General features: G+C 27.6%; 1 protein-coding gene and 2 pseudogenes across 1 annotated transcript in view; 1 reads left to right on the top strand and 2 right to left on the bottom strand.

Moving 5' to 3' along the window:
- CtsL4 (Cathepsin L4) overlaps window positions 1-11,988 on the bottom strand; it is a 48,246-nt gene extending 36,258 nt beyond the window's left edge. Inside the window, exons 1-3 of the mRNA XM_089217820.1 lie at window positions 11,852-11,988; window positions 11,651-11,775; window positions 3,826-3,971 (exon numbers count right to left, since the gene is read on the bottom strand). Of these exons, the coding sequence (XP_089073946.1) occupies window positions 3,826-3,971; window positions 11,651-11,775; window positions 11,852-11,856 (276 nt within the window). The 5' untranslated portion in view covers window positions 11,857-11,988. The remainder of the gene's footprint in view (window positions 1-3,825; window positions 3,972-11,650; window positions 11,776-11,851) is intronic.
- Window positions 11,989-13,943: 1,955 nt separating this feature from the next.
- Window positions 13,944-15,032, bottom strand: LOC149061348 (uncharacterized; annotated as a pseudogene).
- Window positions 15,033-21,563: 6,531 nt separating this feature from the next.
- Window positions 21,564-23,236, top strand: LOC149061347 (uncharacterized; annotated as a pseudogene).
- Window positions 23,237-24,799: the final 1,563 nt, after the last annotated feature.

Genomic DNA, 24,799 nt, shown 5'->3' with positions numbered 1-24,799 from the left:
TCGGCAAAACCTAGGATTTACCGGTAAATCCTAGGTTTCACCGGTATTCGTACTTTTACCGTAACATATATATCGAAATTTTAGAGTGACATGGGTGGGCTCTGTGAATTTGGCCCACCCATCAATATTTCTCAAATGGATTACTTGCAAATTCTGAAAGTGGACTAGCAAATTCTCGTAAATAACTCTACTAAGGTATTAGCTCAACACATAAATAACATTTTAAACGTAAAAAAAATGATGAAACATAGAAGGCAAAACATACTTTGCGTAAAATACGCAAAATAAAAAAAGCAATTTTGAATATAAAATAGCATAAAAAACAACTAAATTAATCAAGTAAACTTATTTAATTTTTTTAATTCATTTAATATTACCTAATTAAATTCCCTTTAATATATCAACCAATATTATTTTTATTCAATTAATATTTTTTTATCAACTGAGGTAGATATATTTATTTAATACATCATGTTTTTCAGTTGATTTTATTTTTTTTACACGGTTTTTTAATTCAAATATTATTTTTTATTTAAATTATTTTTTTGTATCAACCAATATTTTTTAATTTAATTATTAATTTTTAATTAAATTATATTTTTTATATCAACCAATTAACCAAGAGGTTAAAAAACCATAAATCACCTGACGAAGTTGGTATACAAGGCGAAATCCTAAAATGTGTTGATGAAACAATGATTGAAATGATCCATAAATTAATTGAGAAAATATGGAATACTGAGGAGATCCCTAAAGACTGGAATATGGCATTAATTTGCCCAATACACAAAAAATATGATAAAAAAGAATGTAATAACTATAGAGGTATTGCCTTAGTGAATATAACCTATAAAATTCTATCGTATTGCATTCTAGATAGACTCAAGCCTTTAGCGGAAAATATCATAGGTGACTATCAAGGTGGTTTTAGAGAAAATAAATCCACAATAGACCAAATATTTATCATAAGACAATTAGCTCAAAAAACCTGGGAATTCGATCAAGAATTACATACACTTTTTGTTGATTCCAAAAAAGCGTATGATAGCATCAACAGAGAATGCATATACAAAATTTTAGAACATTTTCGTATCCCACAAAAACTTATCGGATTAATAAAGGCCACTTTAAATAAGACTATGGTAAAAGTGAAAGTTGGTTACGTACTATCGAGAGAAGTTCAGGTGAATACAGGCTTACGGCAAGGTGATGCACTGTTCCTAATTATTTTTAATTTAGTTCTGGAAAAAGTAATTAGAATGATGAATATCTCACCAGATGAAGGGGTAAGACTCGATGGCACATCAATAAGTATTCTAGCATACGCAGATGACATAGTGCTTTTAGGGAATAATATAAATACAGTGAAAAGTATGTGCGAAAGACTTATAACAGCGGCGAAAAGAGTAGGATTGCAAATTAACGAAGAGAAAACAGAATATATGGAAATAAGTAGACAACGGTACGGAAAACAAGGAGAGGAGTCTCTCAAGGTAGGACCTTATAGATTCAAAAATGTACCACAATTTAAGTATTTGGGTTCAATGATCACCTAATCAAATAATATAGAGTATGAAATTCTTAAAAGGATACAAATGGGTAACAAGTGTTATTATGCAATGGATAACTTACTTAAGTCAAGAATTCTCTCAAAGACACTTATTTATGCATATGACACTCGGCATGAGCTCGTATTTAGATTTAAATTTAACAGAATTAAAAGATATACATATATAGAATATTAGATAAAATATAACAGACTAATAACAATAACAACAACAAATAAAACAAAGCAGACTAAAATATTATAGGACATGTTCTTCAAACATGGTTGTTAGAGTCGAATATCAAGTTCCTCTAGCCATTTGATCACCATTGGTCCGCAGATGTGTAGAGTTGCTATCCCTCCTTCAAATCTTCTTCTTTGACATTCCTCAACAATATGGCTTGTAGTCTGTATTAGACAGCACTCGCACAACGGGGAATCCAGTCATGCCCCATTTGTGTAATTGATAGTTACACCTACCTTGCCTAGTTCTTATTCGGTTTAGGGCCGTCCATTGTGCTCGACTGAGCTCGAACCCAGGTACTCTGCTATCAGGGACGCTAACTAAGAAATGGTTTCGGACGTTAGTGTTTGTCCATTTGTTTGCCCACATCTCCTCTATTGATTTATTTGACCGTGCCATGCCCCATATAGGTTTTCTGGAACTAAGTCTCTTGGGTGGGTGGTTTGCTATATCTATTTGTACAGGTAAGTCTGGATAGTTGCTCAGTTTCAGTATCATTGACTCAGTCTGGACTTGCCTGCGTAGGTCTGGAGGGGCTATATTAGACAGTACCGGCAACCAATCTAGTTGGGTTGATCTCACGGCGCCTGTTATGATTCTCATTGGAAGGGGGGGGGGGTGCTGTACCTTCTCGTGGTCCTCCCTGTATTTTGAAATGAGATTGAATTTAGCTTAACATGCCACGAAACCAAACAACACAAAACCGACTGCCAGACGTCCCATGTAGACCTCCTGGCATACTCGGCAAAAACAGCCCTTCTCAGGGCTACCCTGACCCACGCGATATTCGCGTAAGCCATAACACAACACCTAAACCTTTCAAAGACACTTAAACTTCAGATATACACCACACTAATAAAATCCATAGTACTATACGGAGCACAATGTTGGACCGTAAGGAAAAGTGACGAGTCAAAACTGAGAGTTTTTGAAAGAAAAATATTAAGAAGGATTTATGGACCATGTCGTAACCTGCAAACAGGTGAATGGCGTAAAAGACATAATGAGGAGTTACATCACCTATATAACAGACCGGATATAGTTAAGGAGATAAAAAGAAGAAGATTGGAATGGGCAGGTCATGTATGGAGGAAACCTGATGCTTTGACAAAGGCGGTCTTACAAGAGAATCCAAGAGGGAAAAGACCACTAGGAAGACCCCGAATGCGATGGGACGATTGTGTCAGGAAGGATGTAGCAGTTTCTCTGCCGGAGGAAGATTGGCATATGCTAGCACAAAATCGTGAAAGATGGAGGCAGTTATGTTTGGATGTTTGGTCTAAAAGGCCGTAAACAAAAAAAAAAAAAAAAAATATCAACCAATATTTTTTTAATCAAATATTTTTTGGTAACCAAATTATATTTTTTATCAACTGAGACATATTTATTCAATACAACATGTTTTTTAGTTTTTTAGTTGGATTATATTTTTATACTCAGTTTTTTTAATTCAATTGATATTTTTTAAACAAATTATATTTTTGTAATCCAACCCATCAATATTTTGCAAACCGCTTACTCCCAAATTCTGAAAGTTTGTGAAAAATTCACAATTTCAGGAGAGTTGGTAATTTGGAAAGCGTGGATGGGTCAATCAAATCATTTAAACTGCCGGTTTCTTGAACATGAAGTTAAAGGACTTTAAAAAAAAGTTGTCCCTATTAGATAATTATTTTCAAATAAGAGGCAAAATGATTTTGTGTGTTCAGAAGACAATGATTTCAATTACACGCACTGAGAGATTACACAATCATTATACACATATCTACCTCTCACACTAAAATATTTAACGTATTACATTTTACGGAGAGCCTTCACAATTTTATTATGTCCATAAAATTGTCACTTAAATTTAATATGAACCGATTTTAAAACTATAAGGGAATTAGTAACATTATAACCCTCTTAGGCATGGTGTAATTACCCTCGAAAAAAACTAACGTACTGTAAACATACAAATAAATACTACTCATAAACTTTTTGTGTAACTAAAATACCATAATTATTATTTTAGAATAAACAATAAATTTCTTACCATGTCAGCTAAATGATTTAAATCTAGTGTGTAATTATGTTTTCCATCTTTGGCCTCTTCGTTGTGTCTATTAATATGGTGAAAGTTCTCCTCCCACGCTAAGCGATGGTGGTGTTCATTGGATCTTATGTATGATTTATTATGTTCTGTCTATTAAATAAAAATTAGAATGTCTTAATTTTGATCGGAATGATAAAAAGCTTGTAGCCGTTTTAAAAATACTTTAATATTATTTTATAAAGATCATATATTGGCATTACATGTCACTGGTTTGATGAAGAAAACTTAAGCAGGAAAATATTTGATGTGCTAGCAGATGCAATGGAATTGTTTTATATAAAATTTGAGACTCAAAACAAAATATCTTTTACAACAACTGACAATGGATCTAATTTTGTTAAAAGTTTCAAGTAATTTAATCAGTACCGACGGTACCTTTAAAATTAAGTTTTAACACGTTAGGTGAGTGCCGGCGATCTCGTAAGTCCAGCCATACCATAGAATATTATAGAAGCGACACTCGCCCCTCCACTTTAATTATTTTTATTTCATTGTAACTGATTGATGTTGTAAGCTTGGCGGTAAGGCGTGATGTTTGGAACGCTTTTATCGCTGAAACAGACCGCTCGAGACCAGACCGCTAACTTAAAAAAAAAGGTTACTGCATACTACCTTATAATAAATAAATATATGATAATGATGTTGTAATAACTATGTATCTATATTATTTTGTGATACTTCCATACATATTATATAAACGTATTTATAAAATGCCATATTGGGGGCAAAAAAAAACCATAAATAAATTAAGAAAAACTTTGTTTTTAACAAAACCAAATTTTAACAAAAATCGATTTTTGTTTTTTTATCTAGTTCCTTGATATTTTTTCTTCTAAGGGGGCACTCAAAATAGTTTGTCAGGAGTGCTACAAATACTGTCTGTCTTTTTATGTGTATGTATCACACTATTAACTAAAAAATAATTTTTATTCAAGTATTCAACTTGTTATTTTTTTTCCTGTGTTCATCCACCAATTGTAGTGTTTGAAACTTCTTAAAATGTCGTGGTGCGGTATTAAGCTTTATAAGACAAACAAACACCGTTCAAAAGAGGCCTCTGATTTAGAAAGTTTATATCATAAGTAATTGGAATAACAACTGCAAAAATACATCTTATAGTATACCTATACATTTGTCTTAATTTAAAATGTAAAACATAATTTGAAATTTTGAAATAAATTAACATACCTAATATAATAATTATAATAGCAATACAATATTTCAAATTTGTAAATATGTAATACTAAATACTATTATAGTACCGATAAATGATAATGAGTAGTGATGACAGTTCCTGCCGGCTGACGTCATGACATGCGTATCACAGAGTTGCAATCACAACTAAGTATTTAGCCATGGTTCCACGCACGGTCTTAGAAGATAAGGACTGACAACTCTATTTAATCAGCGTTCCGCGTATGATGTCTACAACAATTCCACTACTGACCATATTTTGTTAAAGCGCTGCTGGTTATATGTTTTTGAGGTTATGTAGTAAATATAACGATCTTAGAAGATCTGGTAGATCGTAGATACTAAATACTAATATCAAAATTCAAAGATAGATATTTTCCAAGACCGTGTACTCAAGGTATAATTGTTTTTGTTTATGAATACAGAATAATGCATTATTTGAATTTGTTTACAATAATTATTATTATTAATTTGAAATTTGAATTGAGTATAGGTAACATAATTTCAAATTTAAAGTGCTAACTTCTAAAAACGTGTTATTTACAAGTTTATACGTACTTATATACCGACTAAAAATATGAAGCTAAACCCTTTTTTCGTCAAAACTAACAATTTGTAGTATTTTGTACCATACATTATATACCTATTATACACAAATCATTCAGTTAAGTATTAATATCTTATATTATTGCAATTCATTGTATAGACTATTTTCCCTCAAATTTGTACCAATGTAGGTACACAATTACTTAGTGAATATAAGACATTTCCTAAATAATTAGTTATAACATTTTTTTTTTTTTTTTGGTCTTTTGTAAAATGTTCTTCACAAATCACATGATTTGAATCCAATCAATTTTAGCGGCATTTTTTGTATTGCCTATTTAATATTTATTGCCTAACCTCAAAACGTATAATCATCAGCGCTCTATTATAAAGTGATTAAAATTTGAACTGTTTTAACCTTTTTAAGCGGATGCATTAACATGGGCTAGCGGGGGGAGTTGTCCGACCTTATCTTCTAAGACCGTGGTTCCACGTATATAGGTTATATATAAATTTTGTTTATTTACAATTATATCGTCAAAATATATACTTAGTAATCATAGGCTAATTTACAGTCTCAGAATCGTTTTTCTTATACAATGATATTATATCATTTAATTCAAATTTATCAAAATCCATTATAGTGACCCACTTGTACGTATATTGTACAGTAGAGCGACACCCACTTGCAAAATTTAAATTTATATTGAAAATTTCTTTAAACCCTTTTGAATTCAGTGTGTTAAGCACATGATGGAGAAAAAAAATAATCGAACATCAATCATAAAAGCATGCCACTTGTTATATAACTCTAGTTATATTTATTATACCATATGTTATTTTATTTCTGATTAATTTTTTTTTTTAATTTAGGTGTAGTATTTGGATTCAAAATATTGGTTTAAATGATACATTTAAACTTTCTCAAAAAATAATCAGCTCTGACCATTTTGATTCTAATTGTGATTAATCCCTATAAATAACCTAAGATAGAGATTGTGCGTTATGTGTTGATGAAATGTCATTAAAAGCTTTTCTCTACTAAAATTATGCCAAAGATGAAGTTATTGGATTCCATAAAGTAGAAACGCATAAAATCACTGATGTTTCTAAAGCTGTAATGGTTTTAATGATGAAGGATATACATAATTCGGGGAAACAGCCAATATGATACTATTTTGTTGTTTCAACTTGCACTGAAAAAAACATATTTTATAAGTGTATTTTGAATTGACGAGTATTTAATTTAATTTTAGAGTGATGATATCCGATATGGGTTCTAATTTTATATCATTTGTTGACAGTGTGGGTGTAACAAAATCCTTATTTTAAAGTTGGAACCCTAGAAATAATTTACATGTTTGACCCTCCTCATTTACTAAAATAAACTATAAATAACTTTTTTAGTTATAGATTAGTTTCTAAAGACAAAATTATTGAGAGCAAGCATTTAAACCAATTTTTTTATTCTAATGCACAACGAACTTGTCACCTAGCCTCTAAATTAACAGAAAAACACATCAATCCTAGTCCATTTCCAAAAAAGAAAGTAAAATTTGCATCTCAAGTTATCCGTAAAACTGTTATCTGTGCAATGACGACATGCATGGCAGATGGATTACTTCAAAGTACAGCTGCTGATACAATAGAATTTATAGATAAAATGGATAACTTATTTGATATAATTAATTCTCGTAAAAAAATAAAGCCATAAGAGACAGACATTGAAATTGACGATGGATCATAACTTAAAGGAGTAAAACGTTTTTGTTTGGCCTTTAAAAATGCTGAATATCAAAATAATTTCTTGTTAAAAATGTTTAATTTTTTTAAATGTCGATCTACAAAAAAATAATACGTCAACAAAGCAATGGCACAACATAAAAAAAGTTACAACATTCAATTTTAAACAGGTTGAATGATTTTAATAGCAAGATTAATAAGATTACAAGATACATTATCAATAGAATATGACGAAAAGATTGAACTAATGACAAGGTGATTAAATCAAGTTTGGAAAATGTATTTGGATCTATTCGTAATCAAAATGGTAACTGTATAAACTCCACCACTATCCAGATACAGCCTACCTTAAAAACATTATTTTCCTTAAACTATTTTGAATATTATAATGAAGATTACCAACATTACCAAAAGTAGGGCAAAAAATAAAAACTTTAATGTTAAATGTGTACTTTGAACATCCCTGTAAGCAATTCCCTCGTGAATATTTGTTAAATTTATTTATAAGATTTAGAAATTATACTGCATTAACTAGAACCAATCGAAATTTGAAATTTCCTTACACAAAAAATAGAAAATTGCAAATTTTATGTAAGTAATTTATAAATATTTTAATGTATACATTTTTTTTTTTTTGATAATGTAGTTAGTAATTTTGCATAAGAACATGGTCTGTTAATAAAATGATGTAAAAAGTAGGTACTGTTATTAACTGGTCATACTATTATGTTAAAATGTGTTGTTATATTCTTTCATTATCTATAGTTTGTGTATTTTGAATTTAAGTTAATTGTAATTCTGTACCTTCAACCATAAACATTAACGTTCTAAGCTTTAACACAAGCTTGTCTTATACCTTTATAGAAGGTAGATAATAAATTGTATATATTAAAAAAGTACTAATAAATAATTATCTGAAAAAAAATAAAACACTTACAATATTATTGAATAAATATCTCAAAAAAAATATACTATCCGTAATCCGTCCATCTATCATATATACTCATTTCGTATAACATTAAAAAAAAAATTGACGTAATATTATAATTTATATTTTATAATACGCTTGTCGCACAATTATCAACAAAAATGATGTAAGCTTGGCGGTAAGACAAGAAGTTACAAACAATTTCTAAGGAAATTGTGCATTGTTGTTGATAAATCTATAACATTAAGTCAAAATTCTATGTTAGTTATTTGCCTAATAACTGTAGTTGGATACAATAATGAGGTAATAACTTTTTTTTTTTTTTGATATCATAGAATTAACAAGCACATCAGCTGATTCAGTCAAAAACGTTATACTAACAAATCTTTTATCTCATGGATTTAATAATAATTTTCTAAAGTTAAATCTCATAGCATTTCTGAGTGATGGTGCATCAACAATGTTGGGTTGAGTTGCTGGTGTTGGAGCTCAGTTGAAAAAAATATACCAGAATATAGTTATTTGGCATTGTTGTAATCATATAATCATAGATTAGAACTCGCTGTATGTGATACCTTAGTGTTACCTTGAAGTTAGTGGTATTAATAATTTTCAAATGTCCTTTGAAAAATTATATGCTCTGTATCAGCATATCGTCTAGTGAATGTGAAACAGCTTTCAGTTCAATGAATGATATATAGTTACTACTAAAAGAAATAGGTACTTTGAATCCAAAAAGTATTTCTTCTTTTATGCTGTCAAATTGTATAGGACCGCCAGTGCACATGTTTGTACCTGAACCTTATGTTATATCTTGGGTACAGAAGGGCAAATTATGTGCTGATAAAGTTAACTGCCATAAGCGAAAAAATAATGAAAAGAACCATTCATAATATTATATAGAGCTGTGGAATAAATTAAAAATTTAAACAATTATATTTTGTAGGTATTTAAAAATAAAAATAAAAAATTTGTTTGTGATTTAATAATATTTATTTATTGTTGTAGTGTACACTTTGTATAGTTGTAATTATTGTTTAAATGGTGTTGATTAAAACTATTTGTTTATTTTTTGGGTATAGTTAGGTTAATTTAAAGCATTAATTGAAACGCTTATTTTTTATAAGTGCTTTAGCATCCCTTCTCTTATATTTTCAATTCGAGCATAAAATAGTAGGTAGATAGGTATAATAACTGATTAAAATTAGTATCTTTTATCTAATATTAAATTGGTATGTAGGCAGGCTGTGTAAATGTGTAATTGTGAGGATAGGATATTACACGCGATAATGCCAATAAGTGGCATTAATGATACGCTTTTGAAAATTATAGTACCTACCTAATATTAACGAGGTATTGATAACATGTATCGTTAAATTAATAATAGGTACTTTTTATTAATTTATTAGTTGAAATAATGAATGCAGGAATTATAAATCAATAAATATTTTATTGGATTCATGTTGTAGTATTAACAAACATCATACGAATACCTAGTTTAATAATCTATATTTTGTTCAGACGCCGCTATTTGGTTGAGTGTATTGTCTACAGAAATAACATTTATAAGGAATAAACAAATACATTTAAATAATGTAAAATGTTTTTTTCTTTATTCTTTCTTCACAAATACTGAACTAATATTTGTATTAAATAAAATAATCCAGGTATTCTATTGTTACCATAAGTTTAAAATAAATGCTAAATCATCAAACAAAAAACTATTTTTGAACTTCGTCAGTCGATTTTAAGCTGTGTAGTAATATCGTTAATTATATTATATTGTTTTGTTTAGAAAAAAAGGTTATGAAGTAATTTAATTCAGTTCCTACGAATTATCTTCAACACAAAATGTATAAATACCAAAAATTATATGGTTAAAAAGTTAGATAAACTATTATATTATTTGTGTAATTTTAATAATTGTCCTGTGAGTAAACGTAGTATCTAAAAAATGTTCAGTAATAAAAAAAATTGATAAAATAGGAAAAAACTAAAAAGATTTCCGAAAAATGTAAAAACCATAAAAATATCAACATTTATACCTAGATACATAAGGGTGAAGGATTGGAGTTTTTCTCTACATTAATTTTACTACACGTATAAAAAAATTTTTTTATAGAGCAACATGCTTTTTTTGAGCATTTGAAGTGCAAATTTCAAATATTCTGAGGGTGAGGGATTTTAAAAATGCATTTCCTTTTTATCTTGGATAATAAAAAGTGAAAAAAAATGGCAAATAATCTCTCATTAATTTTACTTTAATCAGTTTAAAAATATCAAAAAATTCACAAAATTTGTAAATTCGTAATAAACGTTAGGTAATGTTTGTATATATACCTAATACCAAAAATTCATTACATATGAAATATTTCAATATGAATAGCAAGAAACCTTGTGAGTTATTTATTTTGTGGTCCATACAAAATTAAAAATATCAATAATACACATGCGAAATATTTAATTTGTGCATCTAAATTTTACTTTAAGAGTTGGTTCGAAAACCTTTACACCTATTCGTACAGAACAGCAGAGTAGTATAACTCCCTCTTATTATCAATAAATTGAAAAAGTAAAATAAACAAAACTTTAAATAAACGAGTAGGAAGAAAATCGCTTAGAATATCTCTAATTATTTATATTTTCAAAATTTCAAAGTGTATAGATATAATAATTTAAGTATTGGTGAAATATTATCTTAAGTTTCCACGATGATTGTTTTTAATTAAACTAAAAAATAATAAATCATATGAAGTTTTTATACATCGTTATTATACGTTTCAATATACAATCTCTAATGTCTAAAATGTCAAATTTAACTTCAAACACTCAAAAAAATAATGTATACTGAACATTTTTTTTTTGAAATTTTCAAACCTAATAATAAATCCGTGATTTTGATAAATTTCGTAAAAATTATTTTACTTACAGCTATTATAAAAATAATTGTGACTGTAGTTTTAATAGTTTTTCTTCTTGCAAGAACAACTTATATGAGGAACCTGATATTAAATTTTACAGCATTTTTGACCAATAACAAAAGTTATATCATACATCAATACTGTAAAAAGATTATTTTTTTTTAATTTACTATAACATTATTTTTAAAAGCACTTTGAATTTTTAATTTTGACTAATAGTACTAACTAGATTAAATTTTATTTCAGAAACTATCAGGGATATCAATAAAAATTTTTTTGATAATATCGATTTATACTCTTACTTTTTGAACTTTCGGACATTTTAGTAGTTACTCAAGTTTTCTCAGTAAGGTATTAATGTTTTTATAAGACATAAAAATTAAATATGTTATAGTTGAATAGCTTCTGTCTTATCTGTTACTTTGCTTTATACTGGCCTTAAAATTATCCCAGTGGGGGTCCAAATGAATGGAATGTTTTGGTTTCGCTCCCTCGACGGCTTCGAAGAGTATCACGCAACAGAACAGTGGCCAAAGTGGATCTCGCTTGGTACTGTACCTGTAAGCCAAGTAATCGTAGACACACACAACTAGTTTTATAGTCATAAAAATTCAAGATATTATTGTATACTCACATCATCGTTTTCTGATAAACACCCTCGTTCAGTAGTTACCTAAAGTCAATAAAAATTTTGTACGCACTTTTGGACTTAACCAGCAGCAACGAAGTGTAGTACAGGTGACAGTAACGACAGGTAAGGAACACAGGTAGGTGACGGTCTGCCGAGCGGTTTCAATATATTGCTTAACTGTCGTGAAAAAGGTACGCAAACATACATTTTCGCACACTCGACGAAAATCGATGACCGAATATCGCGTACCCGCGCAATATGTATGTATAATGTATGTAGGTATATAAAGGTGTAAGATATTTTCCATAACGTTGCTAAAACGTTGCTACATACGAAAGAGGGGTGACGAGACCGACGACAATGAGATTTCGCGTTTTTTTGTCTTTGTTTATAGGTCATATATTGTACTAGCTAATAGTAGTTTTTTTTTAAAAATATTTTTTGTTTTTATTTGGACTTTTTGTAGAGTTCAAACATTTCATACTACTTAGATAGTTTTTTTTATTTTATCGAAATATCGAATATCAGTGTTTCAGAGATCATATTGATATTTTATATTGAAACAAATAAACAAAAAGAATATATCAGTTGTTGTTTAATTTGCTACCTACTTTACATTTATTTATTAAATAAAAAAAAAAAATAGGCATGATGATATACTAAGGGACTATGTAACAATCCTACTACGGTTAATGCATTCTAAGACTTGTTATAGTAAAAAATAATACAAAAAAATTAAAATATTCGTAAATTGTAAAAAAAATCTGAAATAAAAATACTAACAACAATTTTTCATAGTTATATAGATCTATTTAGATCCTAACGTTGATTTAAATATCTCTTTGTTTAATGAGGCCAAATCAGTTAGGTAATCGTTCCTCATCCATCTTATGGGCGTTCTCACGGGTGGGAGGATGAGGGTGTCAGTCATATCCCCCACATGAACTTTTTTTATGCGTAATTAATAGTTCTTCGATAGTTTTGGTTTACTCAGAAAAAAAATGTAGTGTTTTAATTTAATTTAGTTTTTTAGTTATGTTAAATATTATCATGACAAAATAAACAATTATTTAGTCATGCATATTATTATAAAGTATGTATAATTCATATACCTAGGTACTAGTATACTAAGGCACTAGTATAAGGTCTATTGTATAATTATGTTTAGTAACATTTTATAAAATGTTAATTTTGAATAATATGTTACCTGTATTATGTATATAATATAACATTGTGATTTGTACCTCATTACCCATACCTAATTCCATTGATTATAAATACTATATATCGCTCACTGCAATACAAAATACGGTGCGCGGAAAATATTTTCGATAGATGGCGATAAGAAATTTCATTTATAATAAATAATAATTTACAAGTGAAATAATATTAGGTATTTCTAATTGTCGTCGACCGTCGTGTTCCGTCGTGAGCGGCTGCGTGTTGTTGTCCCGCGACCTGCAGCACAATACCTAAACCGATTTTCTAAATTGATATTTTATTGTTATATTGTTTTATTGATTTTATTATAGGTAATCGTGTTCCTAGTTAAATTTTCATTTTTTCAATACTTACTTATGATTTGTTTCAAAATCTATTGAAAATAAATATTTTTCATTTTGTTTTCATTTATTTACATTATGTTTAATATTTTTCTTTTAGATTTTAATGATTACCATAAAATAAATAATTTTTTTTTTACATTTAAATAATTAACACATGTTATATGAACCGTTAATGCTTTGTACTTTTGTACTTGGGTTATATTTTAATTTCTGCAATATTTTTCAAGTTATGATATGTGCTTTTTGTATAGTGATTATTGTTTTTAAATAATAAACACCTGTCAAAAATAATAAAAACAACAGTTAAATATTATAATAGATATAACTATATAACTAGCTACACAGTGTTTAAAAACATATAATAAATAAAATATAGTATAATGTTTAATATAATAATTTGTCATCATTACATATTTATGTATTTATTATTTTATGTACATGTTTGTTTATAAAATAATATTAAGTTCAGAAGATTGCCGTTTATACATTCTAGGATGTAAGTGCATTATATGGAATGTATCGTGTAAATTTTATAAGTGTTGTAAGATTTTTAATTTTTGATTTGGTTTCTGTGAGAAGGTGGTTATTTTATTGTGTTCAGATATTTTTGAAGACCATTTACATGTTTTGTATATATCGACAACAAATAGCAATTTCATAATGTACTCAAAATGTTTAGCACATTCTAGTGGTATAATATTTTTGGGCATATTTTGATTTGCTTTGGTCATTAATTGATTAACCAAATATTTTTCACTTTTCAATTGATTATAGTTTTGTTTGAAAACATTTAAGCATATAATTATAAATTGTTCCAGATTGTCAAATGGAGCCCTCAATCCAGAATTGGAATTTAATTCGATATTTTCAAATGTTTTATTTAAAATTAACAGCTGGTTTTTATCATCTAATGTTGTATTTGATTTTAATAAGTAATTTTGACATTGTTCACAATGGAATTGTTCCAAACATTTCTTTCCCAAATATCCAGCATAATATATTTGTGAACACGTTTCAAGAGTTATAAACGTTCCATTCCGTGGTTCTTCTTCTGACGTAGAATCATTATAGGTACGTGTATGTTTGTGATTTCAAAAGTTGTCTATTTGATTCCCAATCGTCTTCATTGCTATTGTTATTTTTCATAGTATCTATTTTCGCTCTTATCGGCATTTTACTAGAATTCAAAAACACGTCATCATCTTCTTCACAGTTGGACTTTTCCGAAGCACAATTTAACATCCAAAAAGAACATACACTCGCAAAAGAATATCTTAGAGTACGACAAGTTGGGTTCTTACAGTAACCTCCTTTTTGGCGGATATTGAAAATAAGTTCTCAATAGGATCCTGACACAACCGGTTAGTCATTAAAAAAAATTTTGTTAAAGGTATAGTCAATGACATTTCTGATTTTTGAGACTCATACAAATTTAATATTGCATTTAAAGTCCAAATGAATACTGTGAAGCATGGTGGTACATCTTTTTTAATTTTATTTGATGGTTTAAAACTTTGTTTTTCTGCATTTTTAAATGTATCGATTAATTTTTTAATTATATTTAAAGCATTAGGATTCTTTTCACACATATGTCTTCTATTATGATTTTTATCAAACATATTTTTACTGTTTAACACGTCAAATAAATCATTTAGTTCTTGAAAAAAATTAGCCGTGTCTAATGCCGTTGTTGAATTTAACTCCCCAGTTGCTACACATGTTTTAATGGCTGCAGACGCACTATTGCTAATCGTTTGAATTGCAATCTTACAGCTCATTTTTTGCCATGGATTTGGATTTATATGCTGATCGCCTATTTTGCACATAGCTCTGGTGGTTACACTTAAACGATCAATTTCATATGTTTTTTTAAAATCATAAAACCTTATTGTTTTCGTAGATTCCGAAGTCTTTAATAATATATTACCGTTTATTAAATTATTTCTAATGCTTTTTAATAGATGTGGCACGTCGTAAATAAGATACATTTTTCCCTTCTATGGTTGTGTATGGCTTCTCTGGTGTGGCATTAAATATTGCAAACATTTTTCGATTGGCTGTACCTTGATCACATGTAATGCATACAGGATTAAAACCAATTTTAATTAATTCCGAAATACAACTTTTCATTATTTGTGCCATTAAATCTCCTTTGACACCAGTTGAACTTAAGAAGTAGGACATTGGTAATTTCCATTTATTATATTAACCACGTATCATTATGACAAAGGCCAGTTTAGCGGGCAGACTAGACCGAACCAAATGTCCTAGATCCTCATATCCTTCTATCATGTCTAATGATTTGTTGTATTCTAAAGAATATTTTATTGACATTTCGTCTACCATCACAACACATTTTTTTTCTTGTAAAGACATAGCACATCATTCTTAATTGACTCATATATTCTTCCGTATATTCTGTAATAAAACCAGGCATATATTGTAGAGCTTTGAGCCATGTGTGTAATGTACTTACACCTGGTAAAATAATATTATTTTTTCTCATAAACTTGTAAGCAGCTGGAGATTTATAGAATATATGTAGAAATAACTAAAATTTTTTCATTTTGTAACCAAGGTCTTCGTTTTTTATGGAGCAATTGCATAGTAACTAAAGATTTTGAGTTTTTCGATACAAATTTTGTTTTTTTAATAAATAATTTATGGTTCAGTTTGTCATTTTTATGTTTGTTATTTAATTGTTTTTTAAACGACAAATATTTGCTCTCTTCCTAGATAATAGTTTTTTCTGTTTTTCATATTTTTCTAACAATTGATCGTACGGAATAATCATATTTTCAGTTTTAGCCTTTTTATGGGGACTCGGAAGCTGTACAAGTTGAGACACGTATAATTTAGTTGCTGGTGATACTACAGAATACGCAGGACTACTAAAATCATGTTCATAAACATCAAGTCTACTTTCATCGTTTGGATCTCTAGTGTATGTTTTTTTCGGTGTTAATAATTTGAGTTCATTGGGTAAAAAATCTTGAATTAACCTACTACCGAATGAGCTATTTGTAGTATTAAATAAACGTAAGTCTGCTATTGCATAAAAACAAAATTACAAATCGGGATTTAAAAAAGTTACATTAATGTTATTGCTTTTAGATATTGAACTTGTGATGAATGTATGATTTATGACATTTTTACCAAATTTCTATACTATAGCGATATTTATTCACTTGAAAAAAATTAAAAAATTGTGACTAAAGTACATTTAAAGTTTAAATATTTAAGAAATATCAAATATGCCATAATCACGAAAATTTGAAAGTAATTTTGTAGTTGAAAATCATAAAATTGTTTGTGTTTATATCTAAGGTACTGCCACACTAAGTTTTCCATAATTTTTCCATCAAATAGCTATAGAGAACTCGAAATAAATATCGATACATTTTTTTTTGGCTGAGTCAAAATATTTGAAAATTTAATACAAAGTTCCTCATAAGTTAGTACGTATTACAGTGATTAAAAAATTATATAAGAATACAGAGGCATAATTTTTTTTATTAGCGTTTGTAATTCAAATATTGATATAATTTGTCAAAATCACAAATATTTGCAAATTGTTTTGTAGTTAACAATTTATAAACTATATTGTATAAAAAGCAAAAAATTTATTGCAAGGTTATCCATAAGTTTTTCTTATAATAATTATAAAATAAGTCGAGTGTAAGTTAATTAAAAAAATTTTACAAGGCTTTAAATTTTAAATTTTTTATGAATTTCTAGGATAAAATAATTTACGAATTTTCGTGATTTTTACGTATGTTGTCAAAATTAAAATTTGAATGCATGTAAAAAAAAATTGTGGCTATACATTTCTTTTATTTTTCAACTGCTATTGCAAAACTATATTATGAGCCTTGTATTAAATTCTCAAATCTTAGAATTAAAAAGAAAAACTTTTATGAATTTCGATCTAAGATAATTTGAACATTGCCGTAATTTTTATGTATTTAGTCAAAATTTGAACTGTAAATGCTTATAAAAAAAATTTGTGACTATATATTTCTTTTATTTTTCAAATGCTATTGTAAAATTATTTTAGGAGCCTTGTATAAAATTTTCAAATCTTAGGTATAAAAGGAAAAGTTTTTATGAATTTCTATCTAAGATAATTTGAACATTGCCGTAATTTTTACGTATTTAGTCAACATTTTAACTTCAAATGCTAATTTAAAAAAAATGTGCCTATGTATTCTTATAACTTTGTGAAAATGTTATCAAATATAGAAAATGCCTGTATAAACATTCAGTAAAAATTTCAAGTATCTGCGGTCATTTGTTTTAGACTTTTAGTGTTACACCAAAATAAGAAAATCGCTAAATGTGAAATCCATTGAAAATCCAATGTCGTAAAAATTTAAATTTCAAATGCTCATAAAAATGTAATATGAATTTCCGGTGGACTTTTTATTTGTGATAAAGATTGACAAACTTGTTAGGAATCTTGTATTAAATTTTCAAATCTTAGATTTAAAAACAAAATTTATTATGAATTTCTAGCTTAAAATAATTTGTGAATTTTCTTGATTTTTACATAATATGTTGTCAAAACTCAAACTTTGAATGCTTATAAAAAAAAATCGTGAGTATGTATTTCTTTTATTTTGCAACTGCCACTGTAAAAATATGCATTTTTATTTTTCAATTTTTAAACTCAACTTTGTATAGCTTGGATTTCCAGCTTGGTCTGCTATAAATCGAAAGCATACAGAACTGCAATATATGCATCTCCTATAACTTCCGAACCCTAGTTATTAGTTTTTGAGTTATAAACGGCTGTAGCCCATAAGCGCGAAATATAATTTTGAGTATTATTTTAACCTAACCTTAAACTTAAATTTGAAATTTTTTCGTAACATTTTAACTACAAATGCTTATAAGAAAATGTGTGTATATTTATTTTCAATATTTTAAAGAAGGCCGATGAACTTTGATCTGGAGATTCTGAAATTGTTTAACAACATCATCAATACTAAAATATTAATGTTACGTTATGTTATAAAAAACATTACGTTTAGGAGAAACATTATGATATCTTTTAGGAACAGCGTTTGGAATTAATGTTAACACTTTAGCTTTTGGGTTCATGTACATGTTTGATTCGAAATGATCACCACATATGTACCGCTGCCGAAGACGTTTTGGACTTAACGAGTCCAAAACAATGTTTCCTGAATATTAAACAAAAGATATAATATATTTAGGTGTAATATTTTAATAATAATTATCACATTACTTCCACATATAATATAATACAATATTAATTATGATAATATAGTTATTACTTGTTCAGAAATTAAAAGATAACATAAAATATGTAAATAACAAATATATTGTATACTTATTTATATAGCTACTTACATTTTGGAATAATTATTATTTATAATAACTTGACCAATTTTTTTACTTTGTTAAGTTAATATAGGAAAATAAAAGTTAAGTTTCAAGTCAAAAAAAAATTAATTTGAACTTGAAGAAGTTGCAAGATAAATAGAAAAAAAAGTTACAAATAATTAAAAATCAGATAAATTTATTTTAAACCTAAGTACCTAACATAGATCTTAAATTTTGTTTTATATACCTATTTATTAAGTAATTAATTAACTACCGTACATTATATTACTGTATTTGTAATAAACTATTATTTTACCTACAACCTATTCAGATGTGATGGTAAAGGTATATATTATTATATATATTATATATATAAGTATAAGTATATATATTTTATTCCTATTTTAACACATAGATTTATTGTATCCTTAATATTTTGTTTTGTTAAAATACTTTTGTCAATACTGCAATAAAAGCCAATTGGGGTTAATTATATATAAATACAAAATTATAAAAGTCTACAATATGTGTACATACTGCATAGGCAGATATAAACAAAATAATTTAATACGAGATTTACAAATTTCAACTTTGCTAAATTAAAAATATAGTTAATAATATCTCTAAATACATGTAAGAGTATAAAATTGAAAAATATGATATGGTTTTGATTAAAATAATTATTATAGGTACTTGTTTTAGTATAGCCACAAATTAAAATATATTATATATTATATAAATAATAGCCTATATACCTAACCTACATTATATAAAAAACATACCTGATATCATCTACTTGTAAGCAATATATATCATATTATAATTTATTACATAATATAATACAATATATATAATATATAATAATATTATATAATACATAATATAATACTAATCATTGATTAGTGTTAGGTACCAAAAAATAGATTTTACTGAATTAATACAAATATTACAATATCTATTGAATTTACCTAACCGTTAGTGTAAAATATTTTCTACTTTATTAAATCATTTAATTTAAGACTCACCCAACTTAAAATATAATTAATAATTATTATAACTATGACAACAACAGTCAACACCATAACAACAAAAATAATAATATATTGTATTATAATTTATTGTAATTAAACACTTGTTAATAATTAAATAAAAAATTTAAGTAGGTATATAATATGTATAGTATATGCACTTTTATATTGAAACATTTTAGTTTGACAGGCATAATGACAGGATAGTAGTGGATAGATCACCTCATAATATTACCTTACTAAAAATGTATTACATTTATATTTATATTTTCTTAATAATTTAAACTCAACCATATTAATAATTAATTATTATTAAATCATACAAATTTAGTGTTAAATTCAAAAACTGACTTATACTATAATAATATAGTATATATTAAAATGTTTTTATATTAATTGTAAATTATACAATACCTAATGTCCCAGAATTATATTTTATGAACATTTGTGAGTATTTGCCACTTTTACATAAATGTAATATATTCTCTGATTGGTATAATGCACCTATAATATTATACTTACGAACAATTAATTTTTTTCCAACATGGTCGAGAAGATCTAGATTTAATATTATTTAATTTTCCAAATTCACAAACCCACAAATTACAGTCCTCTTTAGTTTTAATGTTTGATCGAATAACATATTCATAACATTCTAGTTCAGTTACTACTTTGTTAATGAATGAATTAGGCAAATGCAGATTCATTTTGTAAATTTTAATGGTGAAAACAATAACCCATTGACGCATTGTGATAACATTACAATTAGGTATTATTATAATAGGTACTTGTTTTATTATAGCTAACTATTATTTAAAATCTTAACCATAGGATCAATTTTCTGTAAAAAACTAAACATTAGTTTATTAAGCTTCAAAAATGTTAGGGAATTAAAATGTTTTTGTATAATCTAGACTATGGCATTATAATATAGCAATTATTTTTATTTTTATTTATTAATTCTCTTGACTCTTATATATAGAGACATAATAACATGTATACCTAATTTATAAACTGAACTTCACTCTAGTGTTGCATATTGTTGTACCTATATTTGCAAAAAATAAATATTATAAACTTTATATACTTTACTATTAATGATAATCAGGGTTGGGATTTTATAGCATTTGCATATTTCTTATGAGATGCTTAAAAAATAGCAGAGTAAGCTAAAAATGTGTTTCATGATACAGAGAACTCAAATTAAAAATTTTATTTTGCTTTTTTTTGCATATTTTACGATTTTTTAGTTTTTACTGCTTTTTTGGGGTTTTTTGAGATTTTTTTTGCATTTTTACCTGTTTTTGAATCAAAATCTGTCAAAATGTTATGAAATTATATTTTAGTAAACATGTTTTTAGATTTTTCTCAATTGAATTATCAAATAAATTGTAAATGTACCTATAGATTAAGTAAATAGGCCGATTACTATGATGCAATGCCGTACAGCGTTAATATTTTCAAAAACATTGATACTTTTTGAAATAATGAGTGGTTCATGATAAAAAAATCGCCCTGTATAGGTATAATATAATACTACGATAATTTAGTTTTAGGTATTTGGTTCTAATTTTTGTTATCTGCTAATTTTGTTGGGTTTTTTTTTTGTCGATTTCTACTGCGATTATTAATCGCCGATTATCAACGTTGTATTATAGACTATAGTCAATTCATTTTATATAGGTACCTAGTTGTCTCGTGTGCCTGTAGTCAGTACCTACTCACGTGTTACATTGTATTTTCGCCGTTTATGTGCAATAACTTTGTTTTAAAATGCCAAAAGTTAAGTCATCTCTTTTGTGTAAACTCAATAATTTTGTATCAGAGTTCGGAGAAGAAGTGTTTAAGGTAGATGACAATGTATTATTTTGTCAATTATGTGAGTGTAAAGTGAACAGTGAAAAAAAATTTAACATAACTCAGCACTTAAAGACAGATAAACATATTAAAGCAACGAAACGCCATCAAAATAAAATTGAAAAAAAACAACAGTTTCTTACGAGGTACCAAAAAAACTCTTTTAATGTCGATTTATGTAAAGCATTTATAGCGGCAAACATTCCTTTAAATAAATTATCTAATCCAATATTTCGACAATTTCTTGAAACGTACATGAAAAATCCGATTCCAGATCAAACCACGTTAAGAAAGTTATATGTGGATGATATATATAACGAGACTATGGAAAACATTCGGTCTAAATTATCTTCTAAGCGAATATGGGTCAGTATCGATGAAACAACCGATGTCGAAGGACGGTATATAGCCAATGTGATTGTCGGCAGTCTTGAAGCCGATCGTTAAGGCGTTGTATTTTTACTTCATACTGAAGAACTAGGAAAAACAAATTTTTCTTCTATCAGCCAGCTATTCAACAAGTCAATGGGTATATTGTGGCCGAACGGAGTACAACATGAACATGTTCTTTTATTTGTATCAGACGCCGCATCATATATGGTAAAGGCAGGGACGGCTCTCCAAGTTTTCTATTCTAAAATGCTACACGTGACGTGTGCAGCCCATGGTTTACACAAAGTAGCAGAACAAGTTAGATCTCATTTCAGTACAGTGGATAAGTTAATAGCAAGTGTTAAACAAGTATTTAAAAAAGCTCCGAGTCGGTTACAATTATTTAAAAATGAACTTCCTGGAGTAAACTTTCCGCCAGAACCAGTTATTACACGTTGGGGAACCTGGATTAATGCAGCTACCTATTATTGCGAGAATATACAAGCTGTTCGTCATATTATTGGATTACTCGACCAAGAAGATGCGATTAGTATTCAAAAAGCAAAAAAATGTTTAGACAAACCAAATCTTGAAAATAACTTGGCATACATTAAATCAAATTTTTCTATTTTATCTGTAGCCATTGATAAATTGCAAGCAAAAAATCTGTCCTTAGCCACATCATTAAATATTATTAAAGATATCGAAGAAACACTGAAAACACTAAATGGTGAACCTTACCATCCTATATACATAAAATTAAAAAACGTTTTAGAAAAAAATAGTGGTTTGTCTAAATTGAAACATATTTCAAATATCTTGGATGGGGATGAAAATACAAATATTGGTGAATTACTTGGTGAACTTACATGTAGCGATATTGTATATTTCAAATACGCACCAATTGTGTCAGTGGACGTCGAACGTTCATTTTCGACGTACAAGACTTTGTTGGCTGACAACCGCCGTAAATTCAAATTTGATAATCTGGCCAAGCATTTAATAATCCAATGTAACACTCAAGGTAAACATTTTAAATCGCTTACTTTTTATTTAAAATTTTTGAAAATAATTAATTGGGTAATTTTTTTTACAGCCCTTCAGGATTCTGACCAGAGTGACTGAATTACGTATACCGTATTGTTGTACGTATTGTTGTTTGCATATTTTTAGCGCATATTTAGCGATAATTAACTTAAGTAACTACCTATAATAACTTCAAATTTGTAAGTGATTAATTAATAAATTTCCATTTTTTTTGCATATTTTGTTGTTTTTATTGCATATTTTTAGCGCATATTTAGCGATAGTTAAGGTCATATTATAGCGCATATTTATGCAATTTTAAGTGCTATAAAATCCCAACCCTGATGATAATAAATATTATAATTTTAAATATATTTTATGTAAAACCGCGGCATCTGATATCATATTATTCTTTGATAATAATTATTAAATAAAACCACGGTAAATTTGAATCGGCCAATCAGAGAACAGCGGTCGTGTAGCAATGTACAGTATGTTAATATGCGTTCGGGAGCGACGTTTATTATTATATGAACGTTCGTCTTAGGCCCGGTTTTTCAGTCATATTTAACTGCTAGTTAGAGACATTTAACTATCAGTTAAATTTAACAGAGAGTTAACTGAAACTTTTCAGTTTATCAGTTAATGGTTAAACATAACTGTAGGATAAAGTGTTGGTTAAGTTATCGATTACTTTTTCTACTAGTTAAATGTTTAACTGAAGGATTAAAACATAGAGTTTATACATTATTATTATATTATTATTAAAAAAATAAACTAGGTACCTCATCATTATATGATTGTATTGTACAACTTTATTTCAAAATATATAAATTTTATGTGTAGGTACCCGACCTAAATTTTTGTTTAGAATAAATAACTATTATAATATAATGAATATTCAGCCAAATCTTTTATTTGATGACGACGATGATGAAATATTAGAGTTTATTAATTATCGTCGAAGACCTTACACGGTACGAGATAGAATTAATCATATAATAAAATGGGATGATCATGATTTTAGGATAAGGTTTAGACTTTCTAAAGTTGTTGTTGAACAAGTTTTAGAATTAATAACGGGCAATATATCTGTAGAAAACCAATGGTAAGTTTGGATAAAAAAATTAAAAAGTTGCTTTAAACAAATAAAATATAAAAATAATTGTAGGTACTTCCTATTTTGTACAAAAATAGTAAGGTAAAATGTTGTATTTATGAAATTAAAATATAAGTTTGCAAGTATTTTCAAGTATTAAACCAACATTCTTTACACCATTCTAAATTTATTTATAATTATCTCACATCAATATGATACACCTTACTATTTTTAAATGGCAACCTACTATACATGTTGGAATCGGTCTATACAATTCCAATTAATAATCTTTAATTTTTTAATAATATTTTTTAATTTCTCTTTATTTCTAAAGGAATTGTGCAATAGCACCCATAGACAAATTATTATTAACACTGCGATTCTATGCAACAGGAAGTTTTCTTATTACTGCTGGTGACTTTCTCGGTGTTAGTAAATCTTCTGCATGTGTTATTGTTCGTACTGTTAGCACAGCTATTGCAAGCCTATGTCATCAATTTATTCGTATGCCAACTACAGATGAAGAAGTGTATACATTACAGAGATGTTTTTACAAAATTGCTAGATTTCCGAGAGCTATAGGTGCAATAGATTGCACACATATTCGAATTCAAAGCCAGGTTATTGATTATTATTAACTATTATTACTAACTTC

This window comes from Diuraphis noxia, unplaced genomic scaffold (genome assembly GCF_037042655.1).
Source record: "Diuraphis noxia isolate RWA-SAM2 unplaced genomic scaffold, SU_Dnox_SAM2 contig0001, whole genome shotgun sequence".
Classification (NCBI taxonomy): Eukaryota; Metazoa; Arthropoda; class Insecta; order Hemiptera; family Aphididae; genus Diuraphis; species Diuraphis noxia.
The sequence above is the reverse complement of the archived record's forward strand: the minus strand, read 5'-3'. Positions and strand labels throughout refer to the sequence as shown.